Source organism: Eubalaena glacialis, chromosome 13 (assembly GCF_028564815.1).
Source record: "Eubalaena glacialis isolate mEubGla1 chromosome 13, mEubGla1.1.hap2.+ XY, whole genome shotgun sequence".
Lineage (NCBI taxonomy): Eukaryota > Metazoa > Chordata > Mammalia > Artiodactyla > Balaenidae > Eubalaena > Eubalaena glacialis.
This window is the reverse complement of record NC_083728.1, coordinates 54,179,233-54,206,736: the sequence shown is the minus strand read 5'-3', so window position 1 is coordinate 54,206,736 and position 27,504 is coordinate 54,179,233. Positions and strand designations below refer to the sequence as shown.

The window sequence follows — 27,504 nt, the reverse complement described above, 5'->3', positions numbered from 1 at the left end:
ATAGCAGTTGTAAAGGATCTGGGGTCCCACAGAGGTTTTAATTGATCCTTATGATGAATGAAAGAGTATCCTGTAAATGGTCTCCCTGCCATTATTTCCCAAGGCCTTCATCCCATCTCGATCAGCGCGGAGCAGCGTCATGTTTTTGGCCAATTGCACTGTGGGTTATACTGTTTTCAAAGCCTCGACTTCATAACCGAGAGGCTGCACCAGAGTAAGCTGGACCCCTCACTCCAGTGCTGTTCGTTGCACCAGGCATTAAAAACGGCATCAGTGTGGTCATCTGTTCTATTTTTTATAGGCTCTGTCATCACTTTAATTGGTTGTTGTTAGAACAGATGTTTTAAAAGGAAGATTTTGGCATGACTGTATTTGCTTATTTAATTTCTGATGATTTGCAGGACATTTATTTCTACATTAAAAAAAAAAGAGCTGTGGGCCATGGGAGCAGAGCAACCCGTTGGCCCTTTCCAGACCTGGTCCTGGAGAATAATGAGGTTGCTGGGGAGGAAACGTAAACTTGAAGAGCTCGGCCAGCAGGCAGAAACCTCTCCATTTACAGTCAGTAGGACATTCCAGAGCTATCCCAATACCAAACCACCTTGCAGGATGGCTTTTAAGAATGCAGAAGCCAAGTTACCACTGTTTTAACATCAGCAAAATTAAAAAGAAAATCGTCATCCTGTTTAGAGAGACCTTATTAGCCAGTTAAGGCTTTTGCAACTTTGATCCCTTTGTAAAGTACCAAGCTGACTTCAGACTTGGACGTGAGTTTGGTTTACGTGCCACAGCTAAATAATCCAGTGATTATTTTTGGTTCTTTGAATTTGGGCGCTCATAGAAAAGCTTATCAATACTAACTTGCGAAAAAAACATTTGCTTCCGTGTTTGTGCCAAAATATACTTCCTAAATTGGTATTTCATAGCAATGTTTGTAAAATAATATTGTAACTCTGTATTTTAAAGAATTTTACATTCAGAAAAAGCCTCTAAGGATAAAAGAATTCTTTTAAAGGTTCTTTATTCTTTTCTATTATTTGAATCGTCTTCCCTGCCTTTAAAAATTTTTGGGTAGCTGGGGGAACTTGTTGGTTAAACCTAGTAATTCAGCATCGCGTCATCAGTGGAAGTGGTCATGATGAGTCCTGTGGTCCGGCAGTTTCCTTCTGGCTAATCGATACATTGGCTGATTTGGGGCTGTGTGGTTACGATTGTACAGAAAATGTCTGTTATGGGAAGACAGGCAGATGCTGCTCAACCCATCATCAGGCTTCCTCGGTGTAGACGGACGTCTCCTGCTTCTGAGCCAGGGGGTGAGCATCTGCTGTCGTCCAGCTGGGTCCTGTCTTACTCACTCAGTAACTGCTTGTCTGATGAATGAATTGCCACAGAGTGTACAAGTGACCAGATGTCATTTGTCCCTAGGGAGTAGCTTGTTGGTGGAGTGCCACCTGGTCTCCATGGTGTTGTCATTATCTGTGAGTGTTAATTGATAGCCACGCTGATTAATCTGCCCAGGATATTCAAGTCTTAAATTGAAATTCTGAGGTTTTCTTGGATGTTAGTGTGATTTTTGTTTTTATGTGATGTTTTAAACCATTTGAGATCAATTGATCAACTTCTTTTTTTTTTTTTGAACTCACCTAAGCACCTTATGGTTAATAAAACGTCAAACCTTTTCTGGTGTGAAAAATGCTACAAATCGAAGGGAACATGGTAGAACATGTCTATGAGTCATATTTTATTTTGGGGTTGTTATTCATTTATTGGGGAAGGGAGTGGGAGGGACATAACTCTTTGCATGGTCCTACTCTTATGTAATAAGAAGGGAAAGGTCTAGAGTGATGAAAATTATTCTTGTCAAGTTTATGATTCTTGCCCTTTACAGAATAACGTCCGTGCCGGTTGATGAGGAAGGTGGGAGTGCAGTTTCTTTGAAATACCGTCACTCATCGTCTTCAGAAGAACTTCAACTCTTTAAAACCTGGGTCATGTCTAAATTGACACTAAAAGCCTCACTTCCGCAGGGTAGGAGAAGTGGCATTTCTAGCTTATGCCTGGGGAAGCAAGCACAGGAGTCTTTGATGGCTGAGTGGGCTTGAGTATTTTTCAGCCAAGTGTCCTGCTAACCTGTTCTGGCAACATTTATCTGATCCTTTTTCTCCAAAAAAACAAAGTATCCAAAACGAAATAAAACCCTACATTGAGACAGTTTTCTGTTTAGAATTCACAGTTAAAACATTTTGTTATATTCTATTCTGATACCAACCATTTCAGAATCAGTTTTTCAAAAATATTGGTAATAAAGGGGAGAAGATGCCTCTTTTCTCTTCTTAAGTTACCAAATTAAATTTCTCAAGTTTACATTTTCCCCTGTATTTGCATTGCTCAATTTATTTTTCCACATAGATTTATATCAGAGGTACTTCTCTCCTACTTTCTTTTTTTTTTTTCCAATTTAGTGATTTGATGATATAAATATACATGGAAACTGTTGCAATTGAACTATTCTGAGCAATAATAATTTTATTGACTTGGAAACATGAGTTGTCTTGATTTCCAGTGTTTGTTTGCATTGCAGTGTTTAAAGTAACTGACAACTCTGAGAACCTTACCAAAAGTTTGTGACAAAAAAAAAGAAAAAAAAAAAAGGAAGGGGTAGGGTGGGGAATGGAAAAAATGCTGTTTAAATTACAAACTGCTTGTAGCAGTTACATAGGGAGGGCAGTTAACCCATGTCACTTAAAATATGGTCATAACATTGAGAGTTAAAAATAATTTTGATTGTAGAAGAACTAGGAGCAGAAATCAAAAAGTCCCGATGAGTTAAAAGTTCATCAGAGACACTTTTGGGCGGCGGGCACAATTTCGAGTGTTTCTTTGTAGAAGGTCATCCGTGCTGTGGGCTGGCCTGCAGTTTGGGGCCGCACATGTGATCTTATGACCCCAGGTTGATTCAGAGTGCTGTCTGTTGATAAGCTCAGGTGCTGTCTCCTCTGGGGGGGTTGGTGCCCCTCCGCTGCTGTCCCACTGAGAGTGTTCAGCAAGCACTGCTGGCAGCTAGCTGGCCTCCCGGGTGTCACCGGAGGAGCCCTGGACCACAGTGACAGAAACGCGTCCCCGCCCCTGTTCCCTGGGGAGCTCCCTGCAGAGCCGCCACCTGTGCAGAGACCTCCCTGCAGCCACGCGGGTGAGGACCCCCCGCCCCTGAGAAGTGAAGCCTGCCTGGGTCATGTGGGTCGTGCTTTAAGTCAGACCATCTGTGTTAGTTAGCTAGCACTGCATAGCCAACTACCCCAACCTGAGCTGCTCAACACAATAGTAAACGTTTTTCACACAGTTGCTGTGGGTCAGGAATTTGGACCGTGTAGCTGGGTGGTTCTGCCAGGGAGGGATGTCCTGTTAGGTTACAGTCACCATGTTGGCAGGGCCTGTTTCCTACGTGGCCCTCGGGGCTGCCGAGCTGGCGCTGGCTGTTGGCAGGAGGCCTCAGCTTCTTGCCACGGGGACTTTGCCACAGGGCTGCTCCGGTGTCCTCCCAACATGACAGCTGGTTTTCCCCAGAGGCCTCCCTCTAAATCACACGCTGTCATCTGTGCAGTGTCCTGTGGGTACACTGGCCAGCCCTGTGCAGTGTGGCTACACAGGGTCACAAGGTCCTGAAGAATCTTGAAGACTGGCCGCCACACCACCCCAAATGTACCTTCCAGTCAGTAAAATCCATCCTGTCTCCCCATCATGAACTTAAAGATGAACAGAATGCTTACTGAGTGCGGGTACCATATAATGAATCATAACCTGGAAGCTTGCAGGGTGGCTGCCCAGACATAATAGAGGAAAGCTTCATCCTTGCTGAGTGCGTGGCAGAAGCATTTTATTCAAACGTTGTTCTTTTAAAATCAGTGACAATACTTAATCTTGTCTTTACAAAGAAGAAAATAAAATCACCTTTTAATTCTACCCTCCACAGCACCAAAATATACTTTTAGTCTGTTTTCTGTGTAGTGCTTTCCCACACGCCCTCTATTTTGATCCCAAATTTGCAAATTGGGATCACTCTGTACTGTTTTATAACCTAATTTTTCCACTGATGATATCATGGACATTTTTGCACATCTTCAAATAATCTTTTCAACCTCAGTTTTAATGGGTGCCTACTATCCTGCCATGAGATGAATCCTAGTCTATTTAACTAACTCACACTTGCTGGACATTTAAGTTATGTACTAGCCTCTCCTCTTAGGGGCGGTGCTGCGGTGAGGTGCATCGTGTCCTAAGTCTTGCCCCGCACCCCGGGTTGATCCTTGGCATAGTTCCCAGACCTGCAGCCACTGGGCACACACTCAGGGTGTGATGCTTTTATCAAGAGCCTCCTCCGTCATGTCTGCAGGCGCCCCTTCCCGAGCATTGGGCTCTTCACATCAATGTGAATTTTTGCCAATTTGATAGGTTAAAAAGTGGAAAAAGACAGAAATTTTGTTTATTTGGAGTATGCCTCACTTAAGAAAATGTCAGTTAATTCCTAATTGCCCAAAGAAGTTGTGCTGAGGCAGCAGAGGGAGGGGAGGAGCCTGGCCACGTGGAAGGCACGGCCACGCCGTTCAAGCGGAAACCCACGCAGCCTCCCCTGCGAGAAGCCAACTCCTCCACCAACGATGGAGCCAAGAAATTGGAAAACTGACTGTTACGTTTCATCCCTCACTTCTCTCTGCCCACCCCAACCTGCGGGTTCTGTCCAGCTGAAGAGCAGAGAGCGCAGCACGGGGGAGCCCATCCCCAGGGTGATGGGTGTAGCTTCAGAGCATGGGGGGCAGCGACGTCCTGTACCCCTTTGCTGGCTCCTCGGAGGGCATTTTGGTCACACCTGCTCTCGACTTCTGTGCTGTGTGACTTAGGGCTCAGGGATGGACAGACCTTTGGATCCCAGCCTGGCGCCCAATGCTCGTGTGTCCTGGACAGAGACCTGCTGGTCCTTTGAAGAATTCCGGCCCAGGTCCCGAAAGAGCAGGACTCGGAAGGCGCCGGGAGCTGCCATTTACTCAACTCCAGCTCCTGTTTCCCAGCATATTTCTCTTGTTCTTATTCCTACCAACTGCCCCTCCCCTCTCCAAAAAAGGAGCAGAAACAGGCATTTCGTATACATTCTTTTATTCAGGTGACCAAGTAGTTAATCCCAGTCACAAGTAATGTACAACTTAAAAACTTCTCTTGCACGTGAACTTTATGGGGGAGTAAATATTTTCTTCTTCGGGGCTTTTGTTTTCTCTGCCTGGATTCAAGAACTTTACAACCCTTCACAGCCTGTGTGCATTTAAATGTTCGCAGCTTCAGTGTGCTCTTTCTGTCACCCTAAAGAAAACACACAGAGCTCTTTCCATTGAGGAGGTGAGAAGGGGCTGCATTTTTTGTGATCCGGAGCCCTGACTTTTGAACCTGATGCTAAAGAACCCGTGTTGTCTCTTCAGCACTGATGACTCAGGGAACATTTCAGTGAAGAGTCATTCCTGGTTTATTTTACTGTTTTGTTTTGTGTTTCTCTGGGGAGCTGTTTTCTATCATCCAGGATACTGGACACAGGTGTTGGGGGTGGGAGGCTGAGACCGGCTCAGTGGCCCCCAGTGTCCAACCTGTGCTCCAGGTGTTCAGCCAGCACCGCTTAATGAAGACGTCTTACTCCCCCAAATGTCAGAACCTTCCGCAGACACACATCCCCACAGCTCAAAGGAGACCTGCTTCAGCTTTACTGCGGGGAGGGCAGAGAACTGGGGGGCTGAGTCTGGTGAGAACTAGACCACAAACGCCCTATTTTCCTCCCTTTCCTTGTCTTTGCTAAACTCTTATCCAAATACATCCACAAACAAAGGCACAATTCAGGAGCATCTGCTCTACCAAAGTCTTAAGCAGTGATTTGAGAAATAGAGTTGCTTCTTTTAAAAAATTACACCTCTACTCTCCGTACTGGACACACAAGTGTGATCTTCCTAAAACATGGGTGGTGAGAGGGCAGAGGGGGGCTTGATTCTACAACACTGCATCCTTGATGCTCTGGTCTTTTGGGTAGTAAGTGCCAAATGCAGGTTTTCCCGAGGTTTTCGAGATGATAGGAGAGCCTTATGGGTGGAAATATAAAAGAAAGGCACAGAAAAGAATTTGAAACCAAGAGGCAGTCAAGACCCATATGTCCGTGGCGCCAAGATAGGGCAGCAAAGGAGGCGGTAGAGAGAGATTGCTTGTGCGCGGGAGGAATCTGGCGCTGACGGCCTCGGGTCAGAGGGGTCTTGGGAGGGCCGGGAGCCCCACCTCGGCCGGCATCTGCAGGCACCCCAAGCCCAGTCACCTGATGGGAGGAACTAGAGCTGATTGTAAGAGGTCTCCAGGTTCGGGGTGGACTGTTAACACCCCCACTGGTAATTCAGTTTTACTGCCTGGAAATTGTTCTTTCTTTGGAACTGAGTCTTCCTAGTTTAACCCGCTGCCTGCCTCTCACCACCTCTCGCTGGAGATGTGGTGTCTCTGCAGTTCTGATAACTCGCTTGCCGTTTTCTGCACACTCGTGGTAATACACTTCAAGGAATTTGTATTTTGAAACTTGATTACAGGTGAGGCCATATTGTAACTGTGATCTGTTGTGAAAGAAGAGATCTGAAACGTGTGTGAAACTTTCAGGATTTAAAATGAATATTGTCTAAATGCTTGATGTTGAGATGAACCATTTACCATCCAGGAAGACAACATTTTACCTTTTTGGTGTCATGCTCATTTTCTGTCTCGACCTCCCTCTGTCCTGCCCCTTGTCACCTCCCCAGCCTCCCCACTTGCGTCATCCCATCCCTCCCCTGCTCACCCCGGGTCCCCATAGAGAATTGATTTCATTTCTTTTCAGTGTACTTTGGACTTAGAATCAGTAAACTCTTCCAGGCACAGGTCTTCTCCTTGCTGTCCTGTCCCTTGACTTTCTAGGAGAGCGCTTTTCTCCATGTTTGGCTTTACCATCCGTAGGATGGCTCATGAGGAATGGAAGGAAATGCTGGTGAGACCCCAGGCTTTAAGTCATTTGAATATTAAAGAAATGTCAAATTTGCTGTCAGAGTTAAGCTCACAATGAGCCATGTCCTCCTGAAGTCAATCCAAGAGTGAGCCTGGTTTTCCTGAGGCCACACTTTTGAGTTTTGAAAGCTTTCCTGATTTACATTTTCTTTGATTGCAACTGAAAAGGCCTGTTGGCCTGACAACAGTTGCTATGGCGATGATACTTGTGGTTCGTGCTGCTGGGCAGGTGCCTCTTTGTTCACGGTGTGGAACGAGGTCCTGTTACACAGTGCCTGACAGTGACTCATCCCCGCCTTGCTCTCTGCTCTCTGATGATACTCTGGGAGCCACGTGACGCACATCCCATTTGTGGTAGTGATTGTCATTGGCCTCTGCTGTCTGTAATTTTCTAGGGAGTCTGGAACTTGAGGTCCATTTTTTGGAGAACAGATATTAAAGATGAGATTTTAAAATAATTACCCTCTGATTTATATGTGACACTGACCTGTCTGATGGACAGGAGGGAAGATGGATAAACCGCTTCTGGGAACCAACCTAATCAACCTGGCCATGGCATCGCTCATATTCTTTTTGGTGGGTAATAATCACTACCAGAATGTTTGAGGTGGGTGAGGGTTAGTTATTTCCCCCATAACCTCTCTGCAAGATGAGATGGAAATAGTCATCAAACCAAATTCTCCACAGGATTGATTAGAGACATGTGTTAACAAGCAGGTACGGAACAGCTTCTTCCCCTGTCCTGTCAGCTTGCTGAAGCCCCCATGCTCAGGCATTCGCTGCATCTTCTAGACTTAGAGGCAGGAGCTGTTACCTGTAGAGTCTGCACTGGGTCCCTGGGTCTGCATTAGGATCCTGGTGCAGGACCAGAGTACGTAGCATTGCTCACGGGCGAAGGAACCTGGGGCACCTTTCCCAGGCACGGAGAACTACACACCTAGGCGGATTCTTACACTCTATTTATGCAGGGTTGGGGAGTTTGCCTCAAATATTGTAGCCACTCCACATTTCATGCACACCATTTATGTCATTGGTGAGAACCTGTTACGCAGATTAACAAATCACTAATTTGCTACTGAGTGCCCACTTTTTTTTATTTTTTATTTTTTTAACTTATATTTTATTTTTGGCTGTGTTGGGTCTTCGTTGCTGCACACGGGCTTTCTCTAGTTGCGGCGAGCGGGGGCTACTCTTCGTTGCAGTGCGTGGGCTTCTCATTGCGGTGGCTTCTCTTGTTGTGGAGCACGGGCTCTAGGCGTGCAGCGTTCAGTAGTTGTGGCTCGTGGGATCAGTAGTTGTGGCTCGCGGGCTCAGTAGTTGTGGCTCGCAGGCTCTAGAGCTCAGGCTCAGTAGTTGTGACGCACAGGCTTAGTTGCTCCGCAGCATGTGGGATCTTCCCAGACCAGGGCTTGAACCCGTGTCCCCTGCATTGGCAGGCGGATTCTTAACCACTGCGCCACCAGGGAAGTCCCCTGAGCACCTACTTCTTTTTTTTTTTTTTTTAATTAATTAATTTATTTATGGCTGTTTTGGGTCTTTGTTTCTGTGCGAGGGCTTTCTCTAGTTGCGGCAAGTGGGGGCCACTCTTCATCACGGTGCGTGGGCCTCTCATTATCGCGGCCTCTCTTGTTGCAGAGCACAGGCTTCAGACACGCAGGCTCAGTAGTTGTGGCTCACAGGCCTAGTCGTTCCGCGGCATGTGGGATCTTCCCAGACCAGGGCTCGAACCCGTGTCCCCTGCATTGGCAGGCAGATTCTCAACCACTGTGCCACCAGGGAAGCCCTGAGCACCTACTTCTGACATTCATTTGTTGGAGCACGGCCCATTGCCAAGGGGTGGATAACGAAGCCCCCGGCACCGCTGCCTCTGGAACTGGGTCCTGATTAGAACACAGGCCGCCCCTCCTGCTGTGTCGGTTCCTAACAGGCCATGTGGCCAAGGCCTCAGGTTTGGGGAGACAGCAGAGCAACCACGCAGCTACTTTCTGCAGCAGAGACGGTGGCCTTTCACAAGGTGACCTGGAGCAAGTGGGAGCCCGTCCTGCAGGGGCTCAAAGTACAGAGTGAATCCCGTTCAGAGTGGATGGTGGGTTAAACTTTGGCAACATCATCTTTTTTTTTTTTTTTTTTTTGGCTGCGTGGTACCACAGCGCGGAGTCCTAACCACTGGACGGCCAGGGAATTCCTGGCAACATCATCTTAAAATGGTTCCCTGAATTAGTGAGTTGATCACAAGGACAGTTTTCTACACTATAAAAGTCTCCCAGTTGGTTCTTTATCCCTAAAACCACCATGGATAGGCTTCTGTTTTGAATGTGTATCGATAATTTATTGGGCTCATATAGTTTTTAACCATTGTTTCCGTGAAGCTGACAAATAGCCAGCTGCAAGAAGTAAGCGTTCTCTACTCTTTATCCCAGTGATTTTTTTTTTCCGTCTGGCAAGTGCTTGGTGGTTAAATGATCCTGAGTCCCGAGCCACACACCATCCCACAGGAGCTTCCTGAGGGGGATGGGAGTTCGTTATCTCTGGGTCAGCTACCAGCTGGACATACTGAGCTGTGTGTCAGTTTGGGGCATCTTATCAGCAATCAGATTCATTTACACCCGGTTTGCTTGCAAGGTGTGGAATTCTTTTAAGCATTACAATGCAACAGTCAGGCAAGGCCTTTCACAGATGCTTTTTTTTTTTTTAAGAGCTCCTAACTTATTTATTTATTTATTTATTTATTTATTTATTTTTGCTGTGTTGGGTCTTCATTTCTATGCGAGGGCTTTCTCTAGTTGTGGCAAGTGGGGGCCACTCTTCATTGCGGTGCGCAGGCCTTTTACTGTCGCGGCCTCTCTTGTAGCGGGGCACAGGCTTCAGACGCGCAGGCTCAGTAGTTGTGGCTCACGGGCCTAGTCGCTCCGCGGCATGTGGGATCCTCCCAGACCAGGGCTCGAACCTGTGTCCCCTGCATTGGCAGGCAGATTCTCAACCACTGCGCCACCAGGGAAGCCCCACAGATGCTTTTATGACTAGAGGTCATCTACTTGAGCCCCATTAATTTGCCTGGATTGCACATATTGTTCAAAGTTTACCTCACTGAGAATTTTATGGGCTCCATCAGAGGGTGTCTGTTTTTGGAGGAAGGTGTTTTACTGGAAGGTTTTCAATATGGAAACAAAACATTACTACCTAGAGAGGAATAAGAATAGGAATTAGAGGGGCTTCTTGTCAGAAACCATGCACGCAAGAAGAGAGTAGAGAAAAATATTTCAAGTGGTGAAAGAGAATCCCACCAATCTAGAATTCTACATTCAGTGAAGTTACCCTTCAGAAGTAAAGGCGAAATAAGAACTTTCTCAGACAAACAAAAAGTGAGACAGTTCATCACCAGCAGACCTGTGTTGCAGGAAATGTTGAAAGAAGTTGTTCAGGGCAGAAGGAAAATGATACAGGTCAGAAACTTGGATCTCCATAAAGAAGAGTATCAGAGAAGGAATACAGTAAGGCGAGGTAAATGTTTAAACTTTTTTATTCTTAATTGATCCAAAAGTTAGCTGTGTGTTTAAATCTGTAATAGTAATGATGCCCTGGGTGATGCTAGCATGTGGGTGGGTGAGCTGCAGGGCAGCCGTGTCACCAGGTATGGGCAGGAGGAATTGGGATACCCTTACATGGGACCTGCACTCCAGGCGTTAACACTGCAGTGTTATTCCAAGGTAGACTTAGATTAGCTACAAAATGCATATTGTAAGCTCTAGGGTGGTCACAAAAAGTTTTAAAAAGAAGTGTAGTTGGTCCACTGAGAGATTGAGCACACGTTCGTGGAGACGTGTTTATCTCCTATGTTAGACAACAGATGTTTCAGTTGCCCATTTCAATCCTCGATCAGACTCCTCCTCTGAGGGTGGTGTGTGATATGTGTGATGTTTGATGTTTGTGTGTTATGTTTGTGTTATGTGTTATGTTTGATGTGATGTGTCTTTGCCCATTGTTGGACACTGCATGCTGTAGCGTGACCGTCTTTGGGGTAGTTTTATGGTTTGGAGCTAGCAGTGTCCCCAGATGTGGGATATATGTCCCCCAAACCTGAGCAACCTGACCAGGTGCTGTGCCTCCCGCTTGGTTCCCAGGGTTGGCAAGGGCGGCCGTTTACTTTAGTTGCCTGAGGAATAGCACGGGCGGCTCCTGCCCAAGTTCTTCCTAAGAACTTGACTGTTCCTTTGGGCCCTTGAGCACTTGCTGGGTTTATCAGCCAGACTCTGTGAGTCATGTGTGTCACCACTGCCTTATTCAGGCCTAGCTTGCGCTTCCATTTCTGATATTATGTCATCAACGTGGAGTGTTATCACGCTCAGACCTGCATTCGGTACAGACCCTTCCTAACCAGATTACAGCAGTAGCTGGTGAATTCACATAACTGTGGCAACGCAGTAAATGTGAATTGGGATTCTTTCCATGTGAAAGCGAAGCACAGTTGACTCTTTTGGGGTAGGTATTGAGAAAAATGCAATTTACAAGATCAATGACTGAATGTCTCCTGTAGTTTGCACTTGTTCTTTGTCAGAATCCTGTCAGACTGCTGATGCTGTAAGCGTTACTACTTTATTCCAGCCTTGATCCCCTGCAGTTCATCTCCATGAGCCACCCGTGTCTTTCTCAGGCCACACAGGGCTGTTACACAGAGAACATGCTGGTACTTCTAACGTGTCGTTAATTAAGGCGGTGATTTCTTTTCGTCCACCAGGTATTCTGTGTTGTTTCACGTTAATGGTACGAGGTAGGCAACGTGTCCCCAGTCAGACGTAATATCCACCTCCACAGTACATTCAGCTAAGGGGTGTGCGGCCAGTTCACATGAAGTCTGTCCAGACATTCTACTTCTCACGCAGACTGCATCCCCGTATCCTCCCAGTCAGGGCCTCACCAGTGGGTCCTGGAGTCACAGGGCACTGGGCTCCATATCAGGGGGCCTCAGAAAAGGTTCTTCACTCGCGGGCCCTTTACCCACCCACGTGCATGTGGCCTTGGGTCCTCAGCCGGGGGTCAGGCTGAGAGACTGGCTCCTTCATCAACTCTCCTCCTGACTAATCGGTCATAATATCACCCCAGTGATCGGGGGTCAGCCTTCTCATCGCCATCCTTGCCTTCTGGCTTTTACAATTCCTCCAGGCTGTAGGAAGCAGAGCAGATTTGTTTGGGTCCTGTCAGTGTCGGAGGCCCAGCGGGGGCGTCCGTCTGTTGACCCGCCATAGGTAACGTCACATTGAGACCTTTGCATCGACGCCGTCAATGTCCAGCTTATTCACCTATTTCTTAATAACCATTTAGAGACTCCATGCTGTTGGGAGGGGTCTCTTGGCCACCCCCTTAGTCTTTTCCTGTTATCTTGTGACTCGCTCTAATACTTTTTAGCATCTTAACGACCCTTAAGAGGAAGCTGAGACAGCAAATCTGATACAGTGTCTCAAACTGTCCTCGACTTTGTAGCAGTGAGGTTACATGGGCCCCAGGTTAAGGGACCTTTTCATCACAGCAGTTTTCACAACCTCAGTAAAGGGCACACATGTGGATGTACATCCCAGTTATCATACAGCCAGTCCAGAACGGCTTCACATGCAGTATATCAGCCACTTCATCTGGGGTGTTCTATTTTGCATTTAAAGGAGGGGCAGGATAATTCTCCTTCTTCTTGTCAGCAAACTTTACAGTGGCCCAAGTCCAGTCTGTCAGGCTGGCTGTCCCCTTGGGAGCAGGCCGCTGTGTGTTTTTGTCATGTCAGAGCATCACTGATTGTTCAGTCGTGAGCTGTGGGCCCAGCAATGACCCAGACGTGCACCTCTGTTCTGCGGTATTCAGAACCAAGGGGCAACTGATTTTAGCTAAATTCTTCAGGAATCTGGCAATATTGACCTGTAAGATGAGATAGTTCCTTCACTGTACACCCATTGGTTTCAGTGCCAGTAGTTTTCTTGGTTTTGCCCTGACCCCTGGCCACTTGGACTACCTTCTTGGTGACTGACCGCAAGTCACAGAGGTGCTATCTGTTATTCCGGCACAATTTTTCCATTTGGTAGTGACCATGAGGCTAGTGGCCATAGCTCAGACTGCCGGAAATCCAAGCTTGATGCAGCGCTGGGATCTGAGTCAGCACTGTCCGTTACTTTCATTTTAGTTATCCCAGCTAACAGTAATCAAAGGATTGTTCATGTAGGCTGTTTCTCATCATCTTGCATTGTTTATGTGTCCAGTGAGCCAATTCCTTGGGAGTTAGATCCATCATTTCTAAATTCCAGTGGTAACGCACCCCCAGCAGTGATCACAGCACAGCTGCCGTCTGTACCGTGATGACTCATTAGCCACCAGACATCAAAGGTTCAGTGAGTCAGTTGTTCTAGGGAATCCCACTTCTGACATGTCTCACTTCTGTCTTGGGGTCTCCAGGACCACCCTCAGGCTCAGTGATTTGCTAGGAGGACCCCCAGGGCTCAGAAGTTGTTATACTTGTGGTTATGGTTTATTACAGTGAAAGGATACAGAGTTAAATCAGGAAACCAGGTGCAAGCCTCCAGGTGTCCCCCAGGTGCTTCATTCCCCAGGGACGATGTGTGACCATACGTGCAAAATGCTGCCAGCCGGGGAACTCTGCTCCGTCTTGAGTGGCCCGGCCTTGTCCTGCAGGTGGGTCACGTGGGCACAGATACCTGCATGGCTGACCTCAGTTACTGAAGCTCCAGCTGTTCCCCACAATCACCTTGTTAAGTAAACTGTCTGGACAGAGTGACACAGGGCCTCAAGCTGGCAGAACTCTTCATCGTTCAGAAGGTTCCAAGGGCTCAGTTCCCCGGAGCCTCCCCAGGACGGTCATGAAAATGGGCCTTTCTCAGATGTGTGCCGGGTTTGAGCAGCCCAGGCCTGCACACCTTGTAATTTTTTGTTGAAGGCCAGGCGTGTTGATGAAGGCATAGGTGCTGAGGCCGAGAGACCTTGGACGTGAGGATTTACGTTCGTGAGCCTGGAGTCGTCTCCGCGAAACAGTTGCTGTAGCTGGAGGCGCCAGAGGCTCCGGCCCCGAGGTGTCTTCATCGTTGTCTCCCTTCTCCTCCTTGGAGAAGGTCCGTCTCCAGCCCTTGGCGCTGTGAGCCCTCGTGGTTGCTGGAGCCCGTGCCGGGTGGTGAGGGGTGAGTGCGAGGAAGAGTGTTCTGCCGTCTCTCCGTGAGTGTCAGGCCCTCAGCGAGCCTGTGTCTTGGGCTGTGGCACCGCTTCCCCCTCCACCCCCGGCTCCCTTCCCCGCCTCCTTCCTGGTCTGTTTCCCTGAAGCCCTGACCCCTGTGGCTCTGTTTTTCGGCCGCACTTAGACGGGGAGCCTGGAGAGGCTGGGGTGGGAGCAGTTCCCTTTCCGGAGCTGAGGTCAGGCTGTGCAAGGCCGCCTCCCCCAGGAGGAGGAGGAGGGGGCTTTGCTGTGGGCGGGGTCTTCCCCGTGGAAGCCGGCGGCGCAGCTCCTGGTGGTCGGTCACATGGAAGTGTGAGGACCCCAGCGCGCACCGGGCTCCACGCTCCGTGCCCAGCAGCCCGTCGGCGCCCCTGGTCCCGCGGCTCCGGCTCCTGCAGGCAGGCCTCGCTGTGTCTGTCTCCGGGCGCCCGTCTCTCATGTCACGGGTGGTGGTTCACTCTGCGACCTTGGTTCAACCAGAGTGGTTGGTTTTCAGTGTCTTCTGCTTTCTCTCTTTGAATGGGAGTGATGCCCAGGGTCTGCACGTGTCGGAGCTGAAGCCGGAGTCTCTCAAACCCCTGTCTAAGTGACGGGGCCTGAGAACGGGTCCCCACAGAGGCTTCTGGAAGGAGGGAGGGGGTCTAGATGGAGGGCAGCTGAGGGCCAGAGCCAGTCCCCGCCTCGCGGCACTGAAGGAGGGGAAGGGGGGCGGGGCGAAGGCGCTGGAAGCTGGGGGCGATAGGGGTCCGCGGGAGGAGCGTGTGAGAGAGACAGCGGCTCCTGCTGTGGGTCCGTGGCCTCGGGTGACAGGGGACGGTGCAGGGGCAGAGGGGCCATCGGGGAAAGGCGGCCGCCTTTGGGTGACCATGGCTCGAGGGCGCGTGGCGCCTGTGGTGGCCGCACTCACCCCGTTCACTTAGCAAATTTAGAGGACGGAGAAACAGGGTAGTTCATACCTAGCGCTTTGCCTTGGCTTTTCGCAAAGCTACATAAGAGCTTGTGCTTTGATACCGCGTCACTGAGGACTGATGGGGGCGCCGGGTGATGCCGCCCGGAGTGTGGGGCAGGGACACTGACACTGGGAGCCCAGCAGAGGAGCCGCCGCTTCCCCCGCTCAGGTCGCCCTGGGCCCCCTCCTCCCAGCAAAGCCCCGCGGCCTCTGGGGGCTCCTGGTAACCAGGAGCCTGCTGGGCGCTTCTGGGTCTCACCTCCTCTCTCTGGGGCTGCACTTCTGCCACCTGGGTCTGTACCTCCCGAGCACAGGGTCAGCATCGTGCGGGGCACGGGGACCCAGGCTGAGACACATAGTTACACGTATAAATTACATGTTATTTATCTGTATCAAGATAAAAGAGTAGCCATAGTTTGTGTTCTGTACACACTCAGTTATTTTATAAACATTTCCCCATTTTAACTATTCCTCTTTATCATGATTGTAAATGGCCACAGAGTAGTCCATGATGTGAATATAACAACTTAAAAAAAAAATCTATAGTTGGGTATTTAGTTGTTTCCTTTTTTGGGGTGCAACGCTGTAGTGTGTGTCTGTACGTATATTTCTGCATACACCTCTGGTACTTTCTGTAGGGTAAAGTTCTAGAAGTGGAATTTCTATTATATTTCCTTATATATTTTTGTTAGATATTACCAGTTGGCCCTCAGAAGGCTTATAATTTACATTCCTAACAGCAGGGTGTTCTTGCCAACATTTGTGTATGCTTTTAAAATCTTTGTCAATTTTGTAGGTGATAAGTGATCTAGGTGTAACTTACATATCTTTTCTTATACATGAGATTGAATCTTTAAAATATTTACCAGGGACTTCCCTGGTGATCCAGTGGTTAAGAATCCACCTTCCAGTGCAGGGGACGCAGGTTCAATCCCTGGTGGGGGAACTAAGATCTCACATGCCGTGCGGCAGCTAAGCCTGCGCGCCACATCTAGAGAAAAGCCCGCGTGCTGCAACGAAGAGCCCGCGTGCCTCAACTAAGACCCAATGCAGCCAAATAAATAAATGGATAAACAAATATTAAAAAAAATACATTTACTAGCTATCTGTATTTTTTGTGTGTGTGTGAATTGCCTGTTTCTTATTTCTTCTTTTTTTAAAATCAAGGTGTTCTTTTTCCTATTGATTTTGTCTTGCCTTTTCTCCATCCTGTCCTTCCTTGCAGGGGGCGGTGGCTTGGACTACTCATAAACCAGGTTAGAGCAGACGTTCTTGTGAAAGAGATTTCATGAGAAGCTGACTCTCAGTTTTTCTACAGATATTTATCCAGCACCTGCTTTGTGCCAGGTGCTTCTAGACACTGCGATATGGCAGTGAGCAAAACAGGATATGCACAGAGTGTGTATCATGCACGGTGTGTTGGGGGGTGTGTGTGGAGCTCTGGGAAACAGTACACACATAGACAGGTGTGTCAGGTGGTGACGAACGTGATGGAGGAGAGTAAGGCCAGGAAGGACGGGGTGGGGGGGTCCTGGTGGGCCGTGTTTTTAGGGAACCGTTTGCATCAAGGCCTGAGGGGGCAAGGAGCAGTGTCTTGGGAAAGGCGTTCCAGGTAGAGGGAACAGCCAGTGTGGGTCCCAGAGAGGGGCAGTGCTGGGTGGGTTTGAGAAACAGCCAAAGAAAAGTGTGTCTAGCAGGGCACATGGGATGTGAGGATGGTGGTGCTGGTGGGAAGGAGGTGAGGGGTGCCAGGCCGGGGACGTGAGGCCTCAAATCCGAACTGCTTTAGAATTTAGGACTGTGGATTATTACAGAAGGAGCTTCTGATGAGGAAGCAAGCACTTCCCAATGCTGGCAACCCAGGCCGGACTCGGTGAAATAGAGAAGAAAAAGGAGGTTCATTATGTTTGTAGTAAATAAATATAGTGTTTTGAATGATGGGTTCACAGTCTTTTGACAGCAACGAAGAAGGCAGTTTTCTAGAATTTGAGAAAACTTGTTTGCAGAAGGCTGTTTAATCTTAACTCCTCCTTAATCTTTATGCAAGTCTTCCTGACCTCCTCTTCTCCTACTTCTGAGGTCGTTCAGTTAGTCGTTTCTACCTTTAGGCAGAGGGCCATTTCCCAGAAGAGCAGTCTCATGCCAGGGGCTGGTTATCCCTCTGAGTTAGTAAAACCCATACCCCCACCATCTGTGTTTGAAGCTGAAGTTACATCTCAGGACAAGAACACATTTCCTTGACTCTCAAAAGATATTTGTTCATTAGTTGATTTGTTCGTCTTTCAAATATTTATTGGTTGATTACCTGCTGTCCCATGTGCGGTACTGGGACAAAACAGAGCCATTCCTCACTGGTGGTTCAGAATTGTGGGGGTGAGGGAGGCGTTCTCCAAGTAGTCCTACAAATTAGTACGTAATTGTCAACTGCGGTAAATGCCATGAAGTGTAAACACAAGGGGTCATGTGAGTGTGGATCTGGGGTCCTGGACTCAACAGGGGTATCAGGAAAGCTTCCCTGAGGAAGTAGAGTTGAGCTAAAGAATGAGGAGCATGAATGAGGTGAAGTGGGATGGGAAGAGCATCCCGGGGGCAGAAGCCACGTGTGCAAAAAGGCCCCAAGAAAGAGAGCAGGTGACTCTGGGGTGTTCTTCTGAAATGGCAGGGAAATGCATCACAGTTTTTAGATGCATTTAAATACACTCGGGGTGTAAACAGTCACCCTTTGAACATCTGGAAGGACCCTTTTCCAGAACAGTTTACTTTCCTAGAATAGGTAGCTGAATGCTATTTTTGTTGTCTGCTCTCATTTTATTTCCTAGCGTTTGGACTTCTAGCTACGATGCATTCACAGAAATTCCCTGAGCAAAGACTTCCTTCTTGGGGAAGCAGTGCTGGATCCTGCAGAGCCCTGTGCTGGGGAGCTCGGAAGTCCTGGCCCCCTGCTCACCCACGATGGGGGTGGGGGAGGGAGATGGAGCCCCAGTGGCCAGGAGGGGAGGACTGAAGGAGAAATAAAAAATGCAGAACCCTCTGAAAGCATTACAGACCATCATGGGTTGAAATTAGAAGCAGTGTGTGCATTTTTAATATTCTGCTAGGAAAAGGCCCGTAGCCCGTCAATGTTTAATGCCTGGATCGTAATAGAGAGCTGAGCAGTTCTCCCTGGCCCCGTGGGTTCCAGCCTGGTCCAGAGGAAAGAAGTCGGGTTCTATCTTAGGCCTGTCTTTGGGACCTGGATCCCACCGTGTAGCGAGACCCTTGAGATCTGAGTTGCCTTTTCTCTCCCCTATGAATGGGTCCATCTGATAGAAGAAAAGTAGTTTGCTCTGTGTTATGCACCCCACCCCCTTGTATATATGTTATGTGCCGTTTTCAGGGGTTATACACAATTCGGTATTTATAACTTCTTTTACCAGTTTTCTCTCCAGATTTTTGTAGAATCAGTTGTAGGCTTTCTTTAGGGTAGTTCTGTTAGGGACAGAAAAAGGGGGTAGAATACACATTAGCTGTCCCACACCCCCCCCTCCCTTTTTAGCATTCATGTGAGCAGTGATGCGCTGAGATTTTTGTTTGCTTGTGGATGAGTGACCCCCTATCCCCAGGGAGATTTATTTGGACAGTGGCGTGTGCGGGACCGTCGGGGGACAGGGAGGAGTCTTTCGTCACTAATAGTGTTTACAACTGCCAGTGCACGTTGACAGTGAAGACCAGGGTGACTTTTAGTCAGTTTTATGATTGTTTAAAACCATCTAGACTAGCACCGTCCAGTAGAGTTTTCTGTGATGTTGGGAGTGTATTGCGTCTGCGCTGTCCAACACGTTAGCCGCCGGCTACTTGTGACTAGTGAGCACTGCAGATGTGGCTGGTGTGAGTGAGGAGCTCGACATTTAATGTCATTAAGTTTCGATTTAAATAGCCCTGTGTGGCTGGTGGTGACCGTCGTGGACGAGTGCAGGGCGAGGCAGTGCCCGCCTGTTGCCTGCACCCTTGGCCCTACTGCTTGGAGGACCTCATGCCTGGTGACCATCAAGCCAGCTCTCAGGCTGCCCCTCACCTTTTGGTGTTGGTGCCACGAATAGAGGCAGAAGACAGACAAAGTGTGCCTGTGACAAACATGACCACCTCGCTTGCAACTTAAGGTGCAGCGCCGAGTGTATAAAAGAGCATACTCTTATTGAGTGCCTACTGTATTCCAAAGATGTGTGCATCATATCGGAACCGTGCCCTTCTCTATAGTTTATTCCTCACTCGGCGTGCCCATGGCCAGTGCAAGGACTGAACGGAGGTTCCCCTCTTCCGTGTGTGATTAGATAGTAACATGATGTTTGCAGATTGGAGGCTTTCTTTGTCAGAGATGGAGGTAATGAAATGGTTTCTGACTTCGTAGGGGTAAGTCTCTGGCATGTGGTGTGTTGGTATTAATATCAGCTACACGATCTCTGTATCTTTGCTTCCTCTGGCTGTTTTCCAGTGGGAATGCCATGCGTCTGGGGCACTTGGAGGTGTCTGGGGCTCGTCAAGGAAGAAGAGGTCGTCTCCTCTGCCTTTGTCGCAAAGTTGACTGATTTCGCCAGAGCAAGGACTAGCCCGACTAGTAGATAGGGTCGTTGAGGGAAGAGGACAGGTGTTCTGCCAACCATTGGTCTGGTTGTCCGTGAGTCCAGTGGCCTAAAGGGATGTCCTGGAGGCAGGTTTATCAGGCTGGAAGAGAGAACTGTGGCTCCAAACTGGGGTCGTAGCAGCTGACACCACCAGGCTAGGAGTTCCACTTACTTTTATAAAATCTGCCTGATGGTCTTCCTGCCAACAGGATAGAGCTGCAGATGAATTAATCAGCCCTCCTCCTTAAAATACCTCATACCTTGAACTCTTTTAATTTGATATATGCTGCTTGTACATTTGCACATTTTCTGGAAACATGACATGGATATAGATTCATCTTTTCTGCTTTTAATTGGCACCTGAGTAACCATGACTCAAATTTTTGATAACTGGTAAATTTGGTAACAGAATTATTCTTTGCTTTTCTTTCTGACCTTCTGTGCCTCTTCCTTGTGGTAGTTGGGGGTGGGTGGGAAGGGAGGGGCTACTTGTTCTCAAGACTCAACTTATATCAACGAAGAGAAAGTGGTCAGTGAATAATGTTGTTGTTTTCTACCAGCTTTTGTCCAAAAACTGCATCTTCAGCATGAGTCATGCTTATTTCCTTTAGCTTTTCTTCTTGCTCCTTAACTAAACACCTTGAAGGTACCAACCTTCACATCCACTGTGTGTTCAGTGCCAGTGTGGTGTCCACATGGGAGTGGACTTGTGCAGGGTGATGTGGGAGCAGAGGTCTGCAGCATCGTTGGGAAGGCACGGCGCTGCGTTAGAACAGGATAGGTTAGACCCGGCTGACCAGGGGACAGGTACCAGCCACATCTGGCTGTGGAAGTTTAAATTCACGAAAAGTAAATAAAATAAAAACACTTTCCTTCTTTATGGCTGAGTAGTATTCCATTGTGTATGTGTGTGTGTGTGTGTGTGTGTGTATATACACACACCACATCTTCCTTATCCAGTCATCTGATGATGGGCACTCAGGTTGTTTCCATATCTTGGCTATTGTAAATGATGCTGCAGTGAACAGGGGGTGCAGTTAGTCTTTTTGTATTCTTTGGGTAAATACTCAGAAGTGGGATGGCTGGATCATATGGTAGTTCTGTTCTTAATTTTTTGAGGAATCTCCTTACTGGTTTCCATAGTGGTGGTGAGTATGCTGTAGGGTGTATAGAAGTGGAAATATAATGTTGTATACGTGAAACTTATATAATGTTATAAACCAATGTTACTTCACTTTAAAAATAAAATTAAATGAGGATGGTAGTACAACAAATGTTTGTTCCTTAGCCCCACAGGCCACATTTCAAGTGCTCAGTGGCCACATGTGTCTAGTGGCTGCCGTATTAGCGGAGACCAGGACATTTGTGTCACAGAGCAAGTCCTAGCGGAAGGGCTGTGGAAGGTATTTTGGGGATGAGCTTTATTTATCCAGCCGGCAGGTATTGCTGAGCGTCTCCTCGTCAGGCCCTGTTCTGACCGCAGGGCCACCGTGAGAAACAGGGAAGGCCTGGCACTCACAGAGACCCCCGCGTAATAAACATCAGGACATCTGCGCCCACTGCTGCCTGGGGCCCCAGGTGCTCCTGGGGATGGTCCCTCTCGTCCAGGGACAGCATGTTTTACCAAAGGGGAGAGTGGCTAGTGCTGCAGAGAAACAGCCCAGCACATCCTTGGCATCGGTTTCGTCAGTGTTCTGAGCTCCATCTTCTTCCATCTGGAGAGCGGGGCTTTTAGCACCTGTCCTGTGGAGCAGCGGTAGAGGTGCAGAGAAAAGAGGTATTTGTAAAACCCAGTGCTCAGCACTCAGCATTAGATAGAGACTCTTACTACTCTAATCTTTTCCATCACAGAAATGGTTTAGAAGCTTGAAAAGCAACTTCAGCTGGAGGCAGGGGGAGGGGTGGCCTTTTCCGGGAACAGGAACCGCGGGGTCAGGTGCAGCTGCCTCGCTCCATCCCAGCATCCGCGAGGGATGCCGCTCGGCTGAGAGGATGCTCCCAGTGAATCCCTGGTGTAAAGGGGGTGCTGTGCAGACTCCTGTTCTGTCCGTGATTTTATAGATGTTTTGTTGTTTACACCCAGGCTCCGTCGGCCTCTGTGTCAAGAGCACATCTTCACGCACGAGCCTCTCTGAATTCTCCAGGGGAGCAGAACGTGGGCTTCGCTCCCAGCCCTGGTGCATTTCCCCGAGCTCAGGACTGCAGGTGTTTGAGCGAGTCAGGTCACCTGCTGGGACAGCCCCCTCTTCGGGGCAGGGGACAGCAGCCTCTTGCCAAGATGAGACTGGATGGCCAGGTGACACCTGCAGTTTCCACGTCTTTCTCCCAGATCTTGTCTGGTCTCCCCAACCCTTCAGGTCATGCTGACCCCAGGTGCCTGCCCTAGATTCGAGGGTCCTGTGTGGGTGATTGAAATGCACTTAGTGAGGAAATTCTCGGGACTGAATGGCATGTTCCAGCAGTCTAGAAAAGAGTTACTGTGCTCGTAGGTGACTGTAGTTTTTTCTTGTTTTTCATTAAAAAAAACTGAGAAACGAGAGGAAAATCTTGTACTCAAGACAGAGTACATCTTTTAAAAATGATTAAACAACATTACAAAAAAACCATTGAGCCAATGTACTCTTCTTTTTTTAAAAAATTTATTTATTTTATTTATTTATTTTTGGCTGCACTGGGTCTTTGTTGCTGCGCGCGGGCTTTCTCTAGTTGCAGCGAGCGGGGGCTACTCTTCGTTGCAGTGCGCAGGCTTCTCATTGCGGTGGCTTCTCTTGTTGCAGAGCACGGGCTCTAGGCGCGCGGGCTTCAGTAGTTGTGGCACGTGGGCTCAGTAGTTGTGGCTCGCGGGCACTAGAGCGCAGACTCAGTAGTTGTGGCGCACGGGCTTAGTTGCTCCGTGGCATGTGGGATCTTCCCGGACCAGGGCTCGAACCCATGTCCCCTGCATTGGCAGGCGGATTCTTAACCACTGTGCCACCAGGGAAGCCCCAATGTACTCTTCTTAATGCAACAATTTTAATTTCTTCTTTATAGTCTTTTCCAAATATTCACATAATCTTTGTTTTGGTGTAATCACCACAGACTTCTTCCAGTTAAATCTTTTCTTAAATATCTTCAGTGAGGATGACTGGTTTTTATATTTAGCATTTTGTGTTTGTATATTAGTTATTATGTCAGTCTACTATAACTTACTAACTTTCCTTTATGGTTGGACATCTAGATTATTTTTAATTTTTTCACAATTGTAAGTAATGCCAAAGTGAACATCTTTATTCTGATAATGTTTTTTTTTTGATGTAAGAGAAATTCTAAGAAATGGATATGAACACATTTATGGCTCATATATATAAGCAAGTCAGTAAAACTTCATCAAAGCACACATTGAATTTTACTGTTCTGTTAGGCTTTTCTAGAATCTTCTGACGTATTTGTTTTTAACAATAACTACATAGTCAGTTCTGAATTGTTAACGTGAAATGACCTTAACTTTTTATTATGGAAACATTTCAACAGTTTAGACAAATATAGCAGATAGAACCCAATGGACCCAGCGTCCAGGTCATCATCACCCAGTTATGGCACCTCTGATATCATTAACCCTTCCACCTTTGGTTTTATTTTGAAGCAAATCTCAGTACTCACTTCAGAATTGTTTCATCTCATTGATATCTCATTGTGGTTTTCATTTGCATTTCCCTGATGATTAGTGATGTTGAGCATCTTTTCATGTGCCTGTTGGCCATCTGTATGTATGTCTTCTTTAGAAAAATGGCTCTTTAGGTCCTCTGGGGGGTATCATATCTTCTTAATGCTTTCTGAAGATTCTGATTGGATTTTTAAATGTTCATTTCTATTTGCCAAATTATCTCTGCTCAGAGTCAGTTGTTCTGTTTTTTTCTACGTGATCCTTCTCTTTTGAGCTGTGGATGCCCCCTCAAGTATCTGGATGTTTTTGGCTGTCTGTCCGTACCTAAGAATGCTGACCGGAGTAGGTTAGGTAGTTGGTAGGTAGTTAGTTTTACAGGTTGGTTGTTTTGGTCTCCAGTGGGTCTCTTCCCTGAACAGGAGGAGAGTGGGGCACTCAGCCTACCTGCATATGTGGGCAGGAACCTCAGAAAAACAGTGTAGGAGCCCTGCTTGACTCAGGTTTTGAAAGGGTCTGTACAAGAAGTGGATAAAGGGGCACTTAACCAACAGCAAATATGAGAGACTTACAGCAATTCTAAGAACGGCGTTTTTGTTCTTATTTGTTTGTGTTTGTTTTTTTTTTTTTTTTTTTTTTTAGGTAGGAAAATTCTTTTTACTATTTATTTATTAATTTATTTTACTTAAGTAGAACAAAACAGAATGACATTGAAGAGAAAACCCTTAGACTTCAGTGTAAATAATAAGGCTGAGTATGTTTCATGGAATATGTAGGCCCGTTATTTACAAACAGCTCTGAGATGCACAAACAGGTACACGTGCACTAAATCTCAAGGCAAAACACATTTCTTCCTGTAAGTCAAAGAAAAATGTCTGAACATCACTGTTTTGGATACAGCCTATAAATAGCAGAGAGCTAGAATTTATTTTTTAATCACACTCTGATAACCTCTGACCATTCACCATTAGTATACCTGCATCTTATTTGTGATTTCTATTTATCCTGTTTCCCATGCCTTTTCTCTATCTCTTTCCTTCTTTTTGATCCCTACGTTTCTCTAATACCTACTTACCCAACTATGGTTTAAGTTATATTTCTAATGTTTGAGCTGTTATCCTTGTATTTAAGTTATATTTCTAATGTTTGAGCTGTTACCCTCGTATTTAGCCGATATCTGTTCTTAAGGGAATTTAACTGTGCAAACAAATACAGGCTGCCAGTTATATTTTCCCACCACTTTGAACGTACAATCCCTCCATTGTCTTGGCATCAATCACGCTGTAAGAAGTCTGAATTTTTCTCTGCTTGCTTTTAACATCCTCTCTTTTTCTTTTGTACAACACTATTTTACTATAATTTGCCAAAGTATGCATTTAGTTTTATTCACCCTGTTTGCGATTTTTTGTTAATCCTGCATTTAAGTACGCACGTCACTCACTGATTCTAGAAAGTTCTCAGCTATTTTCTCTTCAGATTATTTCCTCTTCCTCATTCTTTTTATTTTCTTCTTCAGAGTTCCTGTTAGAAAAGCGTTGACCTTCTCATTCTCCATGTTACATAAACCTGCTTTCATAATTTCCATCTGTTCATCTCTGTGCTACGTTTTGGGCAAATTTTCTCAGATCCACCTTCTTGTTTACTAAGTTTTCAGCTATGTCTAATCTGCTGCTTTATCTATCCAATGATTTCCAGAACTTCTGTTTTGTTCTTTTTCAAATCTGCTTGGTTATTTAACAGCCTCCTGTTCCCCACTGACACTTTAGAACAATCTGTATTAACCCTCACACTCTGGACGATACCACGCATGTATCAATGGTATCTCTGATTACATTTTCTTCTCTCATCGCCTCTACCGATGATCCATTCACCTTCACTCATCTTATAAGCCTAGCTACACTCTCAGAGTTTTGAAGATCACATTATTCCCATTGAGACAGGCATGTTGATTTTAAAAACCCATACTGTGAAGTCAGATAGCTAAATCCAAATCAAAACTGTGTCACAAACTATCTATGTGAATGAAGCTTAAATCAATTTTGTTGTGCCTCTGTTTTCATCTGTAAAATAAGGATAGCAAGTCTTTACCTCCTAGGGTTTGGGTAAATGAAATATACAGTTTACAAATATATGAATCACAAATAGCACACAGCTGGCACAGTGCCTGGCTCTTAACAGCCACTCAATGGTGACAATACATCAATGTCATCATCTTCACCAGTATTAGCAGTAGCATCTTCATCGCCCTTCACTTGAAGAGGGTCAGCCAAATCTTCCTTACTTTTGAGGATCCAGGCTCCATTCCACTCCTCTGGTGGGTGTGCAAGTTCATACTTCTCCCTCACATTGGAGACACCCATATCCAAATGGAGCCAGTGAACCTCCTCTGACCGCAGGTGACTGAGGCGAAATCCATAGCAGGCCACGTGCTTTACTTTGTGACTGTCCACTATCTTCTGAATGATGCCCCTGACGTCAGTAGCATCTCCATGCCTGATAATACTGGCCCAAGTGGTTGGCTCACTGTTGCTTTCAAAATAATGAAAGACCTTCAACACTCGCTCCATGGCCCCAGGGGAACGTTCCACACCGGTACCCAGGTGAGTCTTGGTACTTGAATTCGGTGTGTGATTCAAGTTTGGGTCAAGGTAAGCAGCTGCCATTATTCTGCTAGATGCTAGGTATCTGTCATATTAGTTCAGAAGGCCACCATAACTCTGCGACGAAGTCAAACGATGATTTACAAATACTCCTAGTTTCTCTTTCCTCTTTCCATAGCAGTCAGAAAGAACTCGGACCGCGCTGGCGCCGGGAGGCGAAGGCAGACGACGACCGGGCGGCGCCGCGGCTGATGGGCCGCGCTCCCTCCCACGCCTCACGCCGCGGGCGCACAGCAGTCCCGGCCCGGCGGCGGCGGCGGCGGGCTCGCGCCCTCGGGGCCGTGCTGCGTCGGCGCCTGTGTTTGTTTTTAAAAGTTATTTTTATTTCTCAACCATTTTGCACCCCAAGGACATTTGGCAGTGTCTGGAGACATATTTGGTTGTCACAGCTGGGGGAGGGGAAGCGCCACTGGCTTCTAGTGAGTAGAGGCCAGGGATGCTGCTGAACACCTTGAAGTCCACGGAACGGCCCTTACAACAAAGCATCCATCTGGCTTCAAATCTCACTACTGCTGAGGTCAAGAAACACTGATCACGGAGAGTGTAGCCCTTTCATAGGGCAGTCAGGGCAGGGTGAAGGATGGACCTTCTTCACATAAGAACCTTGACAGCAGTGCCCATTTGGGGTGAAACAGGTCTTTCTCATAGTGCAGGGCGGTGCTGATGTGTTAGGAAAAGCACCTGCACTGTTCCTGGGTCTGTCTAGAAATACGTGTATTTTGAGGAAGGAGAATCTCGAAAGTAAGGTGGCTCTGAGCATTACTTCTGTTCTCTGATTTCATTGTTAGCAAACTTCCTCGCAGAAGGCGAGACTTCCTGGTGGCTTCCTGAAAAGGGACTTGTGGCTGATGACAAAGGTATCTCTGGGCGGGGTGGAGCAGCCTTTGTTTGTACCAAAACTATAGTGGGCGCTTTTATAAATACGTTTTCTCCCACACAAATGGCATTCGTAAAGAAAATAGTGATAACAAACGTTAGATTTCTGAGACAGTTTGCCTGCTGTGTCCCTGGCTCCTAGCGGGGGATCTCCGTCCGGATCCCAGGACCAGGAGCTCCGCCCCTGCTCGGGGCGCCTGGAGCCGAGGTTTCAGTTGAATTCCCAGAAGCGCCGTTTTCTCTGACGGGCTGCGTGCTTGAGGAGTTTGTGCTCAGTAGTGTTTTCTCCTTACCTGTTCTGTTTGGAGGCAAGTCAGGTTGTTGGAGCTGCTTGGGCAGAGCAGTGGCAGAAGATGAGGTGCTGTCGCTCGTGTGTGTTCTAGAAACATTTATTGCATAATCTGTGGTCGCTGAAAAGGACGTATGTAATGTGCGTGTGTACAAAGCCTACCGTTAGGGTGACCGCCCCCCACTTTCAGATGGGAGCCCCAGCCGCTGCCACCCAGGGCCGTCCCGGGCCCTCCCCCCAC

The 27,504-nt window shown here is 47.3% G+C and overlaps 2 protein-coding genes across 2 annotated transcripts in view; one reads left to right on the top strand and one right to left on the bottom strand.

Annotated features, from left to right (window-relative positions):
* DTD1 (D-aminoacyl-tRNA deacylase 1) overlaps positions 1-27,504 on the top strand; it is a 115,051-nt gene that overhangs the window by 65,367 nt on the left and 22,180 nt on the right. The gene's annotated exons all lie outside the window — the stretch shown is intronic.
* On the bottom strand, positions 25,523-26,366 carry LOC133103787 (focal adhesion kinase 1-like). Its single transcript, XM_061209314.1, has one exon. It carries the CDS (start codon positions 26,099-26,101, stop codon positions 25,610-25,612), a length of 492 nt encoding a protein of 163 aa, XP_061065297.1. The 5' UTR covers positions 26,102-26,366; the 3' UTR covers positions 25,523-25,609.